This window comes from Carassius auratus, chromosome 43, assembly GCF_003368295.1.
Source record: "Carassius auratus strain Wakin chromosome 43, ASM336829v1, whole genome shotgun sequence".
Lineage (NCBI taxonomy): Eukaryota > Metazoa > Chordata > Actinopteri > Cypriniformes > Cyprinidae > Carassius > Carassius auratus.
In genome coordinates this window covers 18,064,809-18,083,138 of record NC_039285.1, presented here as the reverse complement: position 1 = coordinate 18,083,138, position 18,330 = coordinate 18,064,809, and the positions used below count along the sequence as shown (strand labels likewise).

Here is an 18,330-nt window from a genome sequence, read left to right as displayed (position 1 = left end):
CTGTGATTTGTTAATCCTCTTTAACTTTTATTTAATTGACACGAAAGTAAAAATAAAATATAAGTCTTCAACTTATAGGTATTTGGTAAACAGAAATACATTTTGATTTTGATGGCTGCAACACACTCCAAAAAAGTTTGGACAGAGTCAAAATCGAAGTGAAAAGTTTATAGGATATGCTAATTAAACTGTTTTGAAACAGTTCACAGTAAACAGGTGAGGGGTGTCATGTTCGGGTATGAAAAGGAGCATCTCAGTCTTTGCAAGCAAGGCTGGATCATTGCTCATCCGTGATATTTCAGTTGGTAATGCCACAGAAATGTTCTGGAGGTCCACCAAGTTTGACAATATTCATTTAAAAATGTTTGCGATTGTCTTTCCTTCTGTGTTGAGAAGTATGTCACTGTCTTAATGAAAGACTCATTCAGGAACGAAGCTAGAGATTTTACGATTTAATAATTCTCAGCTGATTCATTGATGCTGGGCTTCATTCAGAGTGCAACTATTCTGATGTGAATTTATTTTGAAGGCAGTGGATATTTGCATTAAGTGCAAATGGCAATAGTTTCTATTCACACTATGTTAAATTAATATGTGATAGTAATTAGATGCTATTAATACTTAATGCAAACAGTGGTATTAAGTATTGGTTGGCTGTATTAACTATTAGTATCAGGCAACAGAAGTCTTGGAACTTATAAGGTGTGTTGACAGATACATGTCCTTCCCCGTTATTCTCCAGAAGTATCCAGGTTTGCCATTTTAAAATAGAAATATGTTACATGGTTTGTAATATCATTAAAAAGAAAACATTCACATAGTGCTGAATTCATTTAATTGACTTGAACAGCATTTGAGATTAGTTTATCACTCCATGAAATTGCACAGATGAACACATGAAATAATTACAGCTACAGGAACTACAAACTCTCTGAACAACCGGTCTGAACAAGTTGAAGGAAGAAGCAAACATATGAGATGTTCAACTGATCTGCATTACTACAGCATCTATTAATGTCTTTATACAAGCATGAGAGCAGGCTGATCTTGATACAGTGAGCATCAGACTGGGGCTGATGTAATATGGATGTCATTTTTTACAAACCACTTAAGAACTCAGAGCTTAGGAAAGTCTAAAACAGGGCTGTTAGGTCTGAGATTTTTTCGAATGTGCAAATACATTTTTTTAAAGAGGACAATTATACCAGTTTCTACAGGAATGTTATAGATGTATGCTTCACAAGTGTAAACAAAGCAAATTAACAGAATATGTAACACTGCAAAGAAACAAACGTGTTACATTGACGTGTCGTCCATTCAGAGGTAAGGCTTTATCTAAAATATGACAATGTAAATAAAACCATGTACAAACACGTCAACATTCAATTTTTTTTTTCTCCAGTACAACTTCATTATTTTCCATTTGAAGTGATATGCATTTTTCTTTTTTTATCAAACTGCATTTGTAAATCTTCCATTTGTTTGTATTCCATAAGAACTGAACTAACAACACAATAAAAAAGCAAAGGTCACATTCACACAATGGTCCCATGATCATAAACTCCTGAATGATTCTGTACACTGATGACAATTCAGATGTTGAATGCTCGCTCATCTGAAATTAATATTAATAAACTCAAAAAAAAATAATAAAAAAAAAATGAAAATGAAAAAAAAATTATGTAAACAAAATAAATCTTTCATTTTTGTAAATGCTTAAAATATGGAACAATTTGCCAATGAGGTATGAAATAAATAAATGTAATTCAAGATATGCACAAAAAAAAAAAAAAAAAAATACAAAATTGATTAGAAAAATGGTTTGCACTGTCATATATGCACGTACACATTTTCTTTTGACAATGCATCACAAACATTGATCTCCAGCAGAAAGCAGTTGAGACTGATAGAATGAAACAGAAGCACTGTGTGATAGGAGAAGGACTGCAGCTACAGTAAGGCATGATCGAATCCCAGTGCACTATAGTGAAATGGCTTAAGATCCTCTATTTAGATCCACAGCTGTGTGTAAATGGCCGATTTTAAAGCTTAAAGCCATGCAATAGACAGCAGAAACATAATATCAACATGCGTCATTTGACCCTAAAATGTTAATAATATAATATAATATAATATAATATAATATAATATAATATAATATAATATAATATAATATAATATAATATAATATAATATAATATAATATAATATAATATAATAATAGGGTGTGCAAATGTGTGTGATGGAAAGCATGGCTGCACAAAGGTGACTGCTATTATTTCAGGAGTTACAGATCAAAACAAACAGCTCCCCAATAAAAGCTGCCTGACACATTCAAGATAATACTTGAAAGCAAAGAAGCAAATAACATGACAAAAAGAAATTTGGCCATATCATTTTACAGCATGTGCATCCAACAGCACATGCCATAAAAACAATAGCAGTTTCTAACCTTTAAAAACATATAATACTGAAATAAATGATGGCAGGCTTTTGAAACATCTTGTAAAGTTGTAAACCATCTCATGTTTTCAGAGAGTGGGTAGTTTGGGGTTTTCTTTTAGTTCTGTATGGGATATCCAGTGTGCATAGAAGACGCCTCTTTGAATCCAACAAAAAACATTTTCTTATCTGTCTTTTCATCATCATCATCATCATCATCAAAAACAAAAAAAACAATACAATGTTTTTTGTTTTTGTTTGCCCATTTGCAAAATTAAGGCCATTTCTCCACCAATTATCATTAGTTTAAAACAAACCAAAATAAAATAATTACGTATTTTGGTTGCACTTTATTTTACAGTACGTGTACTGTACTTATAGTGTACTTACAGTGTATTTATCTAAGAAAGTTCTGGTAACACAAGGTAATTACATGGGGTAGGGTTAGGTTTAGGGGTAGGTTCAGGGTTAGTACTAGTTATTACATAGTTACAGTATTGTAATTACTATAATAAGTACATAGTATGTACATGAGGAACAGGAGTGTAAAATAAAGTGCTACCATTATTTTAATTGTAAACATACACATTTAAGTAATGGTAATATATATCACTGCATTACAATAGTGAGAATTTGGGATTAAAATATTAAAATATGCTTATTTGTGATGAAAATAATTCAACAGTGCACTCATAATCTTCGTAAAACAGGCTTAATGTTCTAAGTGCAAAAACTGTTTTATTATTTATTTCATTTGATATTTCCCTGGGACATTTCTTCATGAGATTCACTAACCAATTAAATTCTGGGAGCTTCATTAAACCTCATTCAGGAGTCTAGATCCCACCTGTTCGATGCTGACAGAGCGGGTCAAAACAATCCCATCATGCACTGGGTCTGGACTGTACCATCTATCTGGAAATGATTCCTGAAGATCAGAGATGTAAACTTGAGGAAGCTCTTGAGGAAGAGATAAGCTCTGGGACAGTGCAGGGATGCCAAGTTTTGACTATTTATTAGCTAATCAACATCACCACACACTACTAACAAAAAAACACCTATGTTCATGAAGTCAGCTGAGCCCCAAGCTCTTTTTTTTTTACCCCCAATGATTCTAAGTTATTAATCTGATATGGACGAGTGCAGAGGACTAGAGTATGCTCCGCAACTGGATATCCATGTTTGCTAGCATCTGAGAGAAAAAAAATAAAATCTGACAAGGTAAAGCAATAAATAAAATATCCTAGCATCATACATATGTATAGATATTTATAGAAGTGTATGATTGTACAGCCCCGTGAACTTATTCTGGTTGTGACCTGAAAAGGCATTAGAGTTAGAATGAGTTAACTTAACCTTCATTGTTCCTTTCGTAACATTCAATAAGTGAAACATCTTTCAGAAATATTCCAGTTTAAGAGGTGAATCTCACAAAAAAAATATCAAGGTCCCACAATCAAAAGAAAATATTATAAGAATATATTTTCAATGAAGAAAATGAAGTACGGGTCTTTTCAGAGTTTTGAGTATTATGTTATTGACTATTCTCAGTGTTAATTCTCATTAATAAAACCTTAATTTTTATCTATTAAAAAAACATGGTATTAATTATAAATTAATTACTGCACTCAAGTGAATTTCAACTAGTATTTTAATCAGCATATGTTGGCAAATACTGTACAATGTATAACATTTTTTTTTCATATTACAATGATAATTTTTTTTTTCTTTTGTATTTCAGAAATACGAATTTTTAGAGAAAGTGCATAATTGCCTTTAAAATATCATATTGTCAAAACAATAATGATCCTAAAGATGAGCTTCATTTTCTTTCAACAAAATATAGTTATATGTGTTTCTTTTAATTTTGAGGTCAATTGTTATCTGAACACTTGCTTGACAGGTTTTGTGAGATTCCCTCTTTTATTTAATAAATAAAAGTGATGAAGAAGTGAAAAATGAAACACTGAAGATGACATTCTCTTTAAGTGAGTGGCTTATTTACCTATAAGCATTTTTCTTTTCTTTTTTTATACATATATATTTAGGCTCCCTGTTCCTGCCATGTGATTGGTTGAGGTGAGGTGATTGACGGGTCTACACACGAGTGAGGAAGCCCACATTGAGGCTGCTGGGTATCTGAATGGTTTCCAGGGCCAGGGAGGAGGGGTTAAAGGGGAAGGTCACGGGGTAGATGACTTTGGTGTCCATCAGCAGCTGAGGCATCTCCTTTCGATCCCGTAAACGTGTCTGGCAGAGCAAAGACTCAGATTGAAGACAAACATACAGTATAATGACTTAAACATCACAAGAACTATTAAGCCCCTTTCACACTGCATGTTGGTCCCTGCCGGGTCACCTTCTGTGTGAACACAAACACGTCCCGGGATCGAGACCCCGGACCTAGTAACATTGCCGGGTTCAGTCCCAGAACGAGCGCTGTGTGAACAAAGGCCAGAACTAATGCCGTAAAGTGTGTGTCGTAGTGATGACGCACGTTATCGTGTGACTCTTTTACCAGGTGTTTTGAAGACAGATCAGCGTTTGCAATGAAAAAATATGTGCAGACTGTAATGAAGCAGAGATCAGTTAGTTCCTCACTTTCCACGCTGAAGCTGAGATTGTTTGCTAGTTTAAGTGAAAGTTAACGGTTTAGTCTCGTACATTACCCGCCACATCCTGATATCACGTGTCTTTACAGGAACTTTATGGGTTGTAATGGGTGTAAATGCACGCACATATTCTGGGTAATCAGTGGCAGTGTGAAAGTGCAAAATCTAGCAACCCGGGAAGAATTGCTGGGACACATTACCCATGTATTTTCCGGAAGCGCAGTGTGAAAGGGGCTTTATAAGGTTAGGTTTTTGAAACTTACCTGTATTGTTCTTATGAACAGTACTGACACACGCTCTTCAAACGCGTTGACAGGCGTATACAAGTTCAGCACCTTCACAATCTGGACAGAAAAAAATAAGAAATGATGAGGGAGTGTGTGTGTGTGTGTGTGTCTCAAGGGTACTATAATTATCTAAAACTGAAACTAAAACTTAAACCATAAAACAAAATCAAAATAAAAGATCATTACTTAAAAAAAAAAAATACTAGTATGTAAAAACTAGTAAAAATAACAAACCCATAACTGTTATAATATTATAAAACATCCAGTTTACTTTGTTATTCTGACAAAATTCCTTATCTGGTGTGTTTAGGAAAATTACCACAGTAAAACATGAAGAAGATAAAAACGTTTGAATTTTATTTTGGTTGATAATGTAACCCTGATCAAAGAGTACTTTTGATCATATTGGTTTTAATTAAAAAAGTTATGACAAAGTCACTGAATAGGCTAATGTAAATAAACACCGTTTTTTATCTATTTTTAATACAAAAAAAAATATATAATTGCCTCACAATGTATTACGAAATTTTGTATATTGTGAAGTGCTGTCTTAAAACGTGATTCTTGAATTAATTGCAATATGTATTTTTGACAACAATAAGCAGGTCATTATGTTTGGTCATGGGTGAGTGATATAAGTAGGCCTGAAATGTTATAAATGGTATTTTTCAAATAATTAATACTGGATGATATGAAGTGGTAAACCTTTACAAAATGAATCAAGTGCTCTATAACAGACCAGAATAGATGCAGTCCGGGATGTGTGTGTGTGTTACCTGTGCTGTCGAGAGGCTGTTACACATGGAGCAGATGGCCTCAGCATCCTCATCCGTCTTCTTCTTGACCTGCAGTAGTTGTGCGGCCTGAATCAACGGCTCCAGCGTCTCTTTCGCACCGCATGTCATGAGGTTCTTATCTCTCAGCCACTCCTCCAGCTGACTCACGTTATACCTGAACACACACACACACACACACACACACACACATAAACCCTTATACTGGAGATAAGATGACAGGAAATTACTGACAAATGAATCCTGAGCTAACTGTACATACTATGTAATCTAAAAATAATAAAAATAAAAGTGGTCAGTAAGAACTTTGAAAGTTTTGAAAGAAGTATCTTAAGGCTTTTTTTGTTGATATGCCTTGGTTATTTTTGTCAAACGTGTTAGCATAACAGAGGTATAATATTCCTTCAAATTTTGTGCGGTGATGATTATTTATTTTAATTAATTATATATATATATATATATATATATATATATATATATATATATATATATATTTTTATTTTTTTATTTTATAAAGCAGTTTTCCATACAACCAAGATTGCCCAATGTGCTGTATATCAAAAGAGAATAAAACAATGAGAATGGGCATAGACATAAACAAACATACACTAAAACAAGAAGAATGGAAGCAAATACACCCTTAAGAATGAACAGCCCGAGGAATTAAAAGCCATAATTAATAAATGAGCTTTTAACAAAGATTTTAAACTAGAGATGGTCTGAGCAGATCTGATACATAGAGGCTATAAGTTCCAATATTTGGGGCAGGAACTGAAAACTCAATGACTTCCAGCATGATTTTCCAAAAATAACATCATTTTTATTGAAGTCTACATTTAGTTCCAATAACATTAGGACCGACAAGGCTCCAGAGTCATCATTCTGAACCCACAAATCCACTATGGCATGTCTAATATAAGCTGCCATAAAAACTGTCATCAGGCAATTATTTATTAGCTTCGAAATACTGCGTCCGACAACATTAAAAACCTGTTTCAAAAACCGCGCTGGGGTTTCATATGCTTGACAATCACTGCCAAATCTGTCAGAGACTGGCTCAAACTGATTGATCATAAACCAATAACTGAATGCATGATCTAATACCAGCAATTTTATCAATAAATCTTTTTTGGAAGTTTCCAATTTTTTTACAAACATGTAAAACGTATTTCTGCACACACCTGATCTGCATGCCCTTGCTCCAAGAGCACATGTCTTTACGCAGCAGCAGGTTGTTAAAGGTGACAGCGCCAATGATGTAGAACTGCTGCTTGACCACCTGTTTGATGAGCTCTGGGTCGGTTCCGTGCTGACACATGATGGAGTGGAAGGAGTTGAGCTGCCGGATGATGGAGTCCAATGTGTATGTCCCCTCATCAGCGATACTGGACGTCCTCTTACGGAGACCAGTGGGCTTCACCCCTGACACTCCCTGGATGGTTTCATGTTCCAGCATGCCAGAGACTGCCGAGAGCAACAGACGGGGGGATAAATACACAGGGAGAGAGAAACAGTGATGCTGATAGAAAGACACCCAGAGGACACATGCTCACCGATCATGGGCTGCAGGATGTTCTCCATACACTTGATGAGCTGCTGGTAGATCTGAATGGCCAGATCACTCAGAACCTGCCGGTACTCGGCCAGGTCGAAGTTGGAGAGACAGTGATCGTTCTGTTTAGAAGTGTTATGCTTCATGAATTGCTGGAGAGAGAAGAATGAGAAAGTGTTGATTCTGTTTGAGGAACACTGAAGAATGAGAAGTACGATGCAGGAAAATAGGTCATCACTGGGTAATGCTGGTTTGGTTACAATTAGCAAAAGGCAAAAAAGTTCCCCATGCAAATTTCACTAATTTTCAAGTTGGGCTCATTAATACACAATGCAAACCAACAGAAAGCTGCTTGGTTTAAAGACCCCCTCTATGTGCAAAGTTCATTTTGACAGGAAACTGAGTTTTAGTTTTTGTCACAGTCTTTTGACTAATATTAAGTTTTAGTCAGCTGAACGTTTTTAGTTTTAGTTAAGTACAAGTTGGCAAAATATCATAAGTATTATATTCCCCTGTTTAATTAAACAGTAACGTATCAATTGAGCATTTTTCTAAACAGTCCAAACTCATTATATAATCCCAGAGATAAGATCTGTTAACCTTTTAATATGAATATTAAGGATTAAATGTGCAATACAGACATAGATACAATTGTTGTGATGTAAATACAATGAATACATAAATTAATAAACAAATAAAAACACTTCTCATGAAAAAAACAAAACCATGGTCTTGTGTTCAATAAAAGCAAAGAGGTTATACATGCGTTCTCTACAACAACAATTTTTTGTTTAAATCGGATACTAGATGAATCCTTATTAAACCTATAGAAGTTATTCAGTCAATACCAGTGAGTGATTCTTTATTTTTCTTTTTGTTATTTAATTGGCATGTAGGACACAAACAGCAGCAGGTTTATTAGGCCTTGTTCACTTTAAGACCTAATACTTATATACTGATACACATCTGATGTTCTTTGAACTGTTTACATTCACTTAAAACATAAATGACAAATTCTCGCAAAAACAGACATTTTGACATCATTTTTTGTGTATTTGTTCATTCAAGCCTGATAAGACGTGGAAGTGAACTCAGCTGTTGTTTCATTGGTTTTCTGTGTGAGCTGTGCATTATATATTTCTAAGCTTTTGACAAGGGACAATGGACATTTTTTTGCCTTAAATATTGCTAATATAACTACAACTTTATGGTTCACTGTCAATCTTCTACAAGTCTAACTTCTAGAACCTTCTAAACTCTGCAGGGTACATGGCCTGAATGAGAAAGACGACATGTATGCAGGGCTGGGAAGGTTACTTTTTAAATGTATTTCACAATAGATTACAAATTACAAGCTTTAAAAAGTATTCAGTTACATATTCCATTACTAAATATGATAAATACTTTACAATACTTTGAAATACTTAAGCTTTGTAACACAAAGGAACATATTTACTTGATGTCTTGTTTTTATGCCTTCCGACATCTACCAGCTATAAGATTTGTGTTTCCTTTGCGTTTTATAAGAACATCAATTTTCCACAGAATTTCTATGAACAACAAAAAAATGTATGTCATTTAAATCTTCCAATCAATATAAATTCAATTTGAATACAATAAATGGGATTCCATGCCATTTTATTCAATTCAATTCAAACTTGAAATTATAAAACAATTCTTAATTCAAATAAAAAAAATCATACAACTTTAAAAACTTTTAAAAAATTAAGTAAAAAGAGAATGGTTTGATTTTACCTTTGTGAATGAGAAACAAATGTCATGCTCTGACAGCAGGTGACACTAATGGAACAGCAGGTATTTAAAGGCTGCTGCTCCTTTAAGAACGAGTGCACGGATCCAATATAATAATGCATAGGATATTTCTTAATCCACCCCGGGATGTCTGACTAGCGATTTTACGAGCCCTGCACCAGATCTATCCAGTTTGTGAACAATTGGTTTCCACACTGGTTTCGTTCAACAAAATAAATTATCCTTTTAAAAGATTGACTGCATGGTTCGTATGGATCTGTTGACTGAATGCAAAGTATTTGTTCTAGGAGAATGTTTGTGTCGTGATGATGAGCATGAATGCATGCTCACTAGAGCTAATAAATGAACAGCCGCTGCACGCAGGTTTTTTGCTTCAGTGTTTAATCAGTCGCGGTATTGGTTAAAATCCCTTAACTGTTTACTCAAATATTAAATTAAGAAATGACATTAAAATTAAAAGTAATCTAAAATACTTCTCAGATGTAACTGTAATCTGATTACCCCTTATTTTAAATGTAATTATAATGAAATACAGTTACTAATATTTTGTATTTTAAATACGAAACGCCTTTACATGTATTTCGTTACTCCCCAGCCCTGCATGTACGTCTAAAGTGTGATATCTCACCTCATCGCCACTGTACTGTTTCAGGCAGTGCAGGAAACGACATGTGTTGGACAACCAGAAGGAAACAGTCTCAAAGTCATCACCTCTTTTCTGTTGAAAACGAGAAACAGTAATGAGAAAAGAAGATGTTTTGCCTTTTTAAGACTGTTCTAAAAGAACTGTTGTGTTATGAATGGTCTGCAAGAGAGTATTAAGACCTTGAGGATCTTCTTGATGCTGTTGATGACGGAGGTGAGTAGAGATCGGACTTTCTGGTCATCATTAATGTAGTCGGCATGACGCAGACACATGAAGAGGATGTATGCCGGCAGACCTGGTATTAAATTCACTGCCACGCCGCGAGGCTTTAGCTCTGACAAAAACCACACATGCACATAGTCACAGTCTATATTATTATTATACACTTTATTATTATGATTAAGGTCTTTTGCCAAAAAGATAGTGGCATGGAATGGAACCAGGAAGTGGGAAGTTGGAATCTAACCACTAAAGTCATTTAATAGATTTATTGTTTTTAGTTATTGGTCTATATGTCTTACCAAGTATGAGGTTTTTGACCAGTTTGAGTTCATCCTCCTTCTTGTATTCCAGCATTCCCTGGAAATCTTTCTCCCTGCGTGGAATGTTCACTGGATGAACAGACTCGTCGGCCGTCTGTCCTGGAGACACGTCCATCTGGCCACCTGCAATACACAGACAAACATCAACACACATAAACATTAAGGGTTCATAAATGTAAAGTTAAGAAGTCTCTAAACACAGCCTGTAACAAGTACCTTCCAGGTCATTGATCTTCTTTGCGAAGACTTTGAGCTGTTTCTTCAGTTTGCGGACGGTCTTGTCTTGTTTCTCCAGTTGCTCCATAAGATCCTGTCACCATAAAGACAGACATCATCATCAGACAAGCGCAGCAACACTATGACAAATGAGTCTCTTTAGCTGGAGGAGGGTGAAAAATATTTATGTAAAGAGTTTATTTTAGAGAATTGGGACAAAGCAGGTCAACCGAGCATCTTTAAGTTCTGCAGCAATCTGAAGATTTCAGCTCTGTCTTTCATCTGTCCATGCAACTCATTAAACAGAGAAAAAAAATAGAGAAATAGTCACAAACATGGATGAGTCTCACAAAGAAAAGTTCCACCTTTCACATTCCACGTCATCAAAACTAAAAATAATTAATGTAAGGTATGGAATGGAATATAACTTAAGAGTCAAAATAGATGTACTAAGTTTTATTTTCATAGAATTAGTGGTTCAAGAGTTATTAACATTTGAATGTTGAATTTTCGAACTGCTGGTGGCGTTATAGAGTTTGGTCTAGAGACCCCAAATTTGGTAAGATCACTAATAATGGCCATCTCTACAAGTGTGCCAAATTTCATCATTTTCCCATGTTCCCTTCATAGGGCTGCCATTGTCACAAACGAGACAGGAGGCAGACAGGATGGACCGTATGTGAGTTTTATTAGCAGAATGCTCCGAACCAGACGGGAATATCAGAGTGAGAGCGAGTATGGACCAATATCAATACAACGGAACGATCTCTGATCACAGTAAGTGGAAGTGGAATCACCGAAGGAGGACTGAAGGCAGAAGAAGATTGGCCGATCTTTGAGGGTTCTCAGAAGATTCGCGGATTCTCAGGTGAGTGTTGAGATAGAGTCTGTAAGCCATGTAATGACGAGATCAGACGGAGACTGAAGGTTGAGAGTGGGTATATAAGGGTGAGCAGTGATGAAGGATAGCAGGTGACGGTGATGAGGATGAAGAGATGCAGGTGATGACAATTAATATTCAGGGGATGACGAGCGAGTGGGTGGAGGGAGTGATGATGATGGTGGTGGAATCCTGACAGTACCCCCTCCTCCCAAGGCGGCTCTTGACGCTTGAGAAGAGGGGCATTGGCGACGGCGAGGCCTACCACGACCTCTGGGGGCAGGACGATCAGGATGGTCTGCATGAAACTGGGTGAGGAGGGTTGGGTCCAGAATGTCTTCGCGGGGTACCCATGAGCGTTCCTCGGGGCCATAATCCTCCCAGTCGACTAGATATTCCAGCCGGGGGCCTCGTCGCCGCGAATCCATGATGTTGCGGACACGGTAGATAGGCTCCTCTTCTACTGGAACGGGAGGAGGAGGTAAGTCCCTAGGTCCTGGATCTGAGGGAGGAGAAGTGACAGGATCAATGAAGGGTTTTAACAAGGAGACATGAAATGAGGGTGAAAACTTGTAATGAGGTGGGAGGTTGAGCCTGTAAGTGACTTCATTCAGCTGCCTCTGCACGGTAAATGGTCCGATGTATCGGGGACTCAGCTTACGGCAGGGCAGGCGAAGGCGGATGTCTCGGGTTGAAAGCCACACCTTCTGACCCGGTTGGTACTGGGGAGGGTCTGTCCGTCGACGATCGGCTTGGGTCTTGTGCCTTCGCACTGCCTGTTGGAGGTGAACGTGAGCTGAGTCCCATACCCTCTCGCTCTGATGGAACCAATAGTCAACGGCTGGGACCTCCGAGGGCTCCCCAGACCAAGGGAATAGAGGAGGTTGAAAACCCAGGATACATTGAAAAGGAGTGAGCCCGGTGGTGGATTGCCTGAGAGAATTCTGGGCGTATTCAGCCCAGGGGAGGTAGCGGCTCCAGCTGTCCTGGTACTGGTGGCAATATGACCTGAGGTACCGTCCTATCTCCTGGATCTTCCGCTCAGTCTGGCCGTTCGTCTGAGGGTGGTATCCTGAGGATAGACTAACAGTTACCCCAAGTAGTCGGAAGAAGGCTTGCCATACCCGAGATATGAACTGCGGACCTCTATCCGATACTATATCTTCGGGAATTCCAAAATTTCTGAAAACATGGTGGAACAAAGCCTCCGCGGTCTCAAAGGCGGTAGGGAGTCCAGGTAAGGGGATCAGCTTGCAAGCCTTCGAGAACCGATCTACTGCTACTAGAATACAGGTGAAGTTGTTAGATTTAGGAAGGTCAGTCATGAAGTCTACACCTAGATGAGACCATGGACGACGGGGTATAGGAAGAGGTACGAGTTTACCCTCCGGGAGTTTTCTGGGAGTATTAGAGATGGCGCAGACTGAGCACCCTTGGACAAACCGGGAGACATCTTGGGAGATAGATGGCCACCAGTACCGTTGACTGAGGAGCGAGAGGGTACGCCTGCTACCTGGATGACCAGAGCCCGGAGCTGTATGAGCAGAGTCCAGAAGGGCGGTGCGGAATTGTTGAGGTACAAAGGTGAGCCCCTCTGGACCTCCCGGCGGAGCGGGATGGAGACGGTTTTCCTGGGATATCTGATCGTCTATGTCCCAGAGGATTGGACAGGCGAACACGGCTGGAGGGAGAATGGGTTCAGGGCGGTACTCCTCAGACGAGGAATGATGGAGGCGAGAGAGAGCGTCAGCTTTTCCATTCTTACAGCCGGGTCGGTAGGTAACAACGAAATCAAAACGGGTGAAGAAGAGAGCCCAGCGGGCCTGACGAGGATTGAGCCGCTTGGCTTCTTTGAGGTATTCCAGATTACGATGATCGGTGATTACTTGAAATTGGTGATTGGCTCCCTCCAGCCAATGCCTCCACTCTTCCAAGGCAAGCTTGATTGCAAGCAGTTCCCGATTTCCGATGTCATAGTTTCGCTCCGCCGGGGACAGCTTCTTGGAAAAGAAGGCACATGGATGGAGTCTGGAAGGTTCACCCTGCCGCTGGGAGAGGACTGCTCCTACTCCAGTAGAAGACGCATCAACCTCGACGACAAATGGCAGATCTGGATCAGGATGGGCGAGGATGGGAGCGGTTGAAAAGGCGTCTTTTAATTGTTGGAAGGCTTGGATGGCTTCGGGGGAGAAGGATAGAGACTTGGTCTGGCCCTTCAAAGAGGAGGTCAGAGGAGCACTGATAATGCTGTAGTTATGGATGAATCTCCTGTAAAAGTTGGCAAATCCGAGGAATCTTTGAAGCTCTTTCACTGTAGTGGGCTGCGGCCAGTTCCGGATGGTATCCACCTTCCTCTGGTCCATTTGCACACCATGCTGATTTATGATATAGCCCAAAAACTGTACCGACGTGGTGTGAAATTCACATTTCTCCAATTTCAGGAATAAGTGATGGGCTCTCAATTTCTGCAGGACCAGAGTGACATGGCGTCTGTGTTCAGGAAGTGATGATGAATAGATGAGGATATCATCCAAGTAGACTACAACAAATCTATTGAGGTACTCTCGGAACACTTCATTCATATAATTCTGAAAGACTGCAGGGGCGTTGGATAGGCCGAACGGCATTACCCTGTACTCATAGTGGCCGGAAGGGGTGACGAAAGCAGTCTTCCACTCGTCACCCCGACGGATACGGATCAAGTTGTATGCACTGCGCAGATCCAACTTGGAGAATATACGGGCCCCACGTAGTTGTTCCAGGGCTGCTGGGACCAGAGGAAGGGGGTAGCGAAATTTGACCGTTTGGGAGTTGAGATGGCGGTAATCAATACACGGTCGCAAGCCTCCATCCTTCTTAGCCACGAAAAAGAAGCTGGAAGCGGCAGGTGAAACCGATGGTCGGATGAACTGCTGCTGAAGGGCTTCTTTCACATACTCCTCCATGGCCTTCTGTTCCGGGATGGAGAGAGGGTAGATACGGCCTTTAGGTAGAGTGGCTCCAGGTAGCAGGTCGATGGCGCAGTCCCATGGCCGATGGGGTGGTAACTTGGTCGCCAACTGCTTGCTGAACACATCCTGGAACCCCCTGTACTCAGCAGGAATCTCCACTTGATGCTGGACTTCTGGACTCTCAACTGAAGTCGAACAGACTGGGAGTTTGGGTTTGAGCACGGAGGACGAAGAAGAGGGAGAAGATAGGGCTTTCTTCTTGACTGGAGCTAGACAGGTATGTGTACAGTTTTCTCCCCAACGAAGAACCTCCCCGGATTTCCAGTCAATGGTGGGCTGATGTTGGATCAGCCAGGGGCGTCCCAGGATGAGCTCAGCAGTAGACTCCTCCAGCACCAGGAATGAGATCTCTTCTGTGTGTAAACAGCCTATGCGGAGCGTTAATGTGGGAGAGACATGACTGATTCGACCTCGACCCAGCGGCTTTCCTTGGATGGTTTGAACTCTGAGCTCTTGAAGGCTGCGGTGCTTGCGGACGTTCAGTTTTTGGAGGAGCTGGGTTGAAATGAAGTTCCCCGCTGAACCGGAGTCGAGAAGGGCTTGCGCTGAGACACAGATATGCGGGGTTAGTAGATGAACCATGGTACGATTTAAAGATTCCACTTTAGGAGGGATCTGAATGGAGCTTACCGCAGAACGTTGAGGTCGAACAGGACAGGAGCAGATGAGGTGATTGTCGCTCCCGCAGTACAGACAGAGGTGAAGCTGGATACGACGCTGGCGCTCAGAAGGAGTGAGATGGGTGGAGTCCACTTGCATGGGCTCAGGTGCTGGAGGAGAAGCAATGGGAATCGAGGACGGAGGACTGACAGCGGTAGACGGATTGTCACAGGCAGATAATCGTTGTGAAACTCGAATGGTCTTCTGAATGAGGTTCTCAATTCCCATGGAGTCATCATAAACAACCAATAGCTGACGGATGTTCGGATTCAGGCCGTGGCGGAAAGCGGTAATCAGGGCCGACTCGTTCCAGCCACAGGATGCCGCCAGGGTGCGAAACTGGAGGGCATACGTACTGACCGAGGAGTTTCCTTGACGGAGATTGTAAAGCTGATCGTGAACTGAGAGATCTGAAACAGCCTGGCCAAAGACTTCCTTAAAATGAGACATGAAACCTGACAGGGACTTTAACACTGGGGAGTCTGAATTCCAAAGAGATTGTGCCCACTGGAGAGCTCTGCCAGAGAGTAGAGAAATAATAAAGGCCACCCGGGCGGAATCATCGGTAAACTGATGCGCTTGCATTTGGAAATATAGTGAAACCTGAAGCAAAAAACCGCTGCAATCCTCCTCCTCACCACTGAACGGCGCTGGTCGGGCCATGGGACTCGCAGAGGCAGCCGGCGAAGTAGCGGGTGTTTGCGGAAGTTGATGTTGGCGTGCAGAGTGAAGGATTGCTTCAGGGATGGCGGAAGGGTTGTCCGGTAAAGAAGAGAAGATTGACTGGCGCACTGCTCGCACTAGTTCGGCAAACGGGTCTTGAGATGGATTTCCCCCAGGCTCCGTAGGATTCTGCATCTTTGGTCTGATCTTCTGTCACAAACGAGACAGGAGGCAGACAGGATGGACCGTATGTGAGTTTTATTAGCAGAATGCTCCGAACCAGACGGGAATATCAGAGTGAGAGCGAGTATGGACCAATATCAATACAACGGAACGATCTCTGATCACAGTAAGTGGAAGTGGAATCACCGAAGGAGGACTGAAGGCAGAAGAAGATTGGCCGATCTTTGAGGGTTCTCAGAAGATTCGCGGATTCTCAGGTGAGTGTTGAGATAGAGTCTGTAAGCCATGTAATGACGAGATCAGACGGAGACTGAAGGTTGAGAGTGGGTATATAAGGGTGAGCAGTGATGAAGGATAGCAGGTGACGGTGATGAGGATGAAGAGATGCAGGTGATGACAATTAATATTCAGGGGATGACGAGCGAGTGGGTGGAGGGAGTGATGATGATGGTGGTGGAATCCTGACAGCCATAGACTCCCATTGAGCGAAAATAATAATAATAATAATAATAAAACATACAGATACAATAGGGGCTACAGCCCTTTGGGCTTGGCCCCTAAAAATTGCTTAATGAAAATAAAGCATATTTTGAACAATATATGTATTTTTTTATGTTGGGGTGACAGTTTTTGTGAGATTCACCCAGTTATCGAGAGAGAAACATATTAAAAAGTGTGTTGATTCACATTGCTGTGGGTTAAATACACAGTTAGAGTTCAACGCAGCTCAGATTCTGTGCAGCACATACTAGTGTCAGTTAGTGTTCTGATACATGCGCAAACACACTCGTACACACACAATCCTACATACAACCATCCTGCGTAACATGCTGATTCTGTAGGCTTTATACTCCTTTGGATCACCAGAGTGAAGCTCCTGTGAATGAAACATCTCCACATCAGATGAGCCCACAGACACCTGGTGCAGGTGCACAGTACGGCACTCAAAGCTAAAATCACACTCCCCGGTTTCATGAGTTAGGAAATCTGAAATCATTTATTTGGAATCACACGATGACAAAAGGTTAAAGGGATACTCCACCCCAAAATGAAAATGTTGTCATTTATCACTTACCCCCATGTTGTTCCAAACCCGTAAAAGCTTAGTTCTTCTTTGGAACACAATTTAAGATATTTTGGATGAAAACCGGGAGGCTTGTGACGGTCCCATAGACTGCCAAGTAAGTTACACTGTCAAAGTCCAGAAAAGTATGAAAAACATCATCAGAATAGTCCATCTGCCATCAGTGTTTCAACCGTAGCGTTATGACTTAATTCAACAATTCGTCTCTTCACATTAGCTTAGCACCATTTTGGAGAATCAGAGCAGTATGCAGGCAGCTTACACTCTTCTGTGTCAGTTGCAACACAGGATGCACTGATTTCTTTCAAATCAAAATGTAAATATACAGAGAGAAAGTATCCTTGTGGCACCGCTGATACAGAAAAGAGTACACTGCCTGTGTACAGCTCACATTCTCCAAAATGGCACTACGCTGATGTGGAGAGAAACAGAGGAGACAAATTGTTGAATAAAATTGTTATTTTTGTTTTATTCATGTACAAAAAGTATTCTCGTCGCTTCATAACGTTACGGTTGAAACACTGCTGGCAGATGGACTATTCTGATGACGCTTTTCATACTTTTTTCCTGGACCTTGACAGTGTATTTCCCTTGCCAGACTATGGGAAAGTCACAAGACTCCTGGTTTTCATCTAAAACATTAAATTGTGTTCCGAAAACGAACGAAGCTTATACGGGTTTGGAAAGATATGGGGGTAAGTGATTAATGACAAAATTTTCATTTTGGGGTGGAGCATCCCTTTAAGCAGCAGGATTTCTGAACTGTCTTTTTAATGCAAATGCCACTTATGATTGATGTTTTTAAAACAGGAAATTGGAGTGGGATTTATATAAGAAGTTCTTGCCCTTTATCTTAAAAACACAGTTGATTTATTTATTGCTAATGCTATTTGGTGGAAGGTGATATTAGGGGTGGGACATTCTTATTCTAGAATAAAAAAGAAAAAACAATTCTGTGTATGCAAACTTAACAATATTATGCATT

The 18,330-nt window shown here is 40.0% G+C and overlaps 1 protein-coding gene across 5 annotated transcripts in view; it reads right to left on the bottom strand.

The window, feature by feature from the left end:
* Positions 1-818: 818 nt before the first annotated feature.
* LOC113061820 (unconventional myosin-Va-like) overlaps positions 819-18,330 on the bottom strand; it is an 85,032-nt gene continuing 67,520 nt past the window's right edge. For 3 of the 5 annotated variants that reach the window (XM_026231272.1, XM_026231270.1, XM_026231271.1), the window contains 9 exons: positions 10,865-10,958; positions 10,628-10,771; positions 10,286-10,440; positions 10,089-10,178; positions 7,689-7,839; positions 7,317-7,599; positions 6,118-6,292; positions 5,318-5,398; positions 819-4,692 (listed from right to left, as the gene is read on the bottom strand). In XM_026231272.1, coding sequence (XP_026087057.1) covers positions 4,540-4,692; positions 5,318-5,398; positions 6,118-6,292; positions 7,317-7,599; positions 7,689-7,839; positions 10,089-10,178; positions 10,286-10,440; positions 10,628-10,771; positions 10,865-10,958 — 1,326 coding nt within the window. In that variant the 3' untranslated portion in view covers positions 819-4,539. Of the gene's footprint in view, positions 4,693-5,317; positions 5,399-6,117; positions 6,293-7,316; positions 7,600-7,688; positions 7,840-10,088; positions 10,179-10,285; positions 10,441-10,627; positions 10,772-10,864; positions 10,959-17,072; positions 17,139-18,330 lie in introns of all 5 variants that reach the window. The other 2 variants (XM_026231269.1, XM_026231268.1) reach the window with 1 other exon arrangement.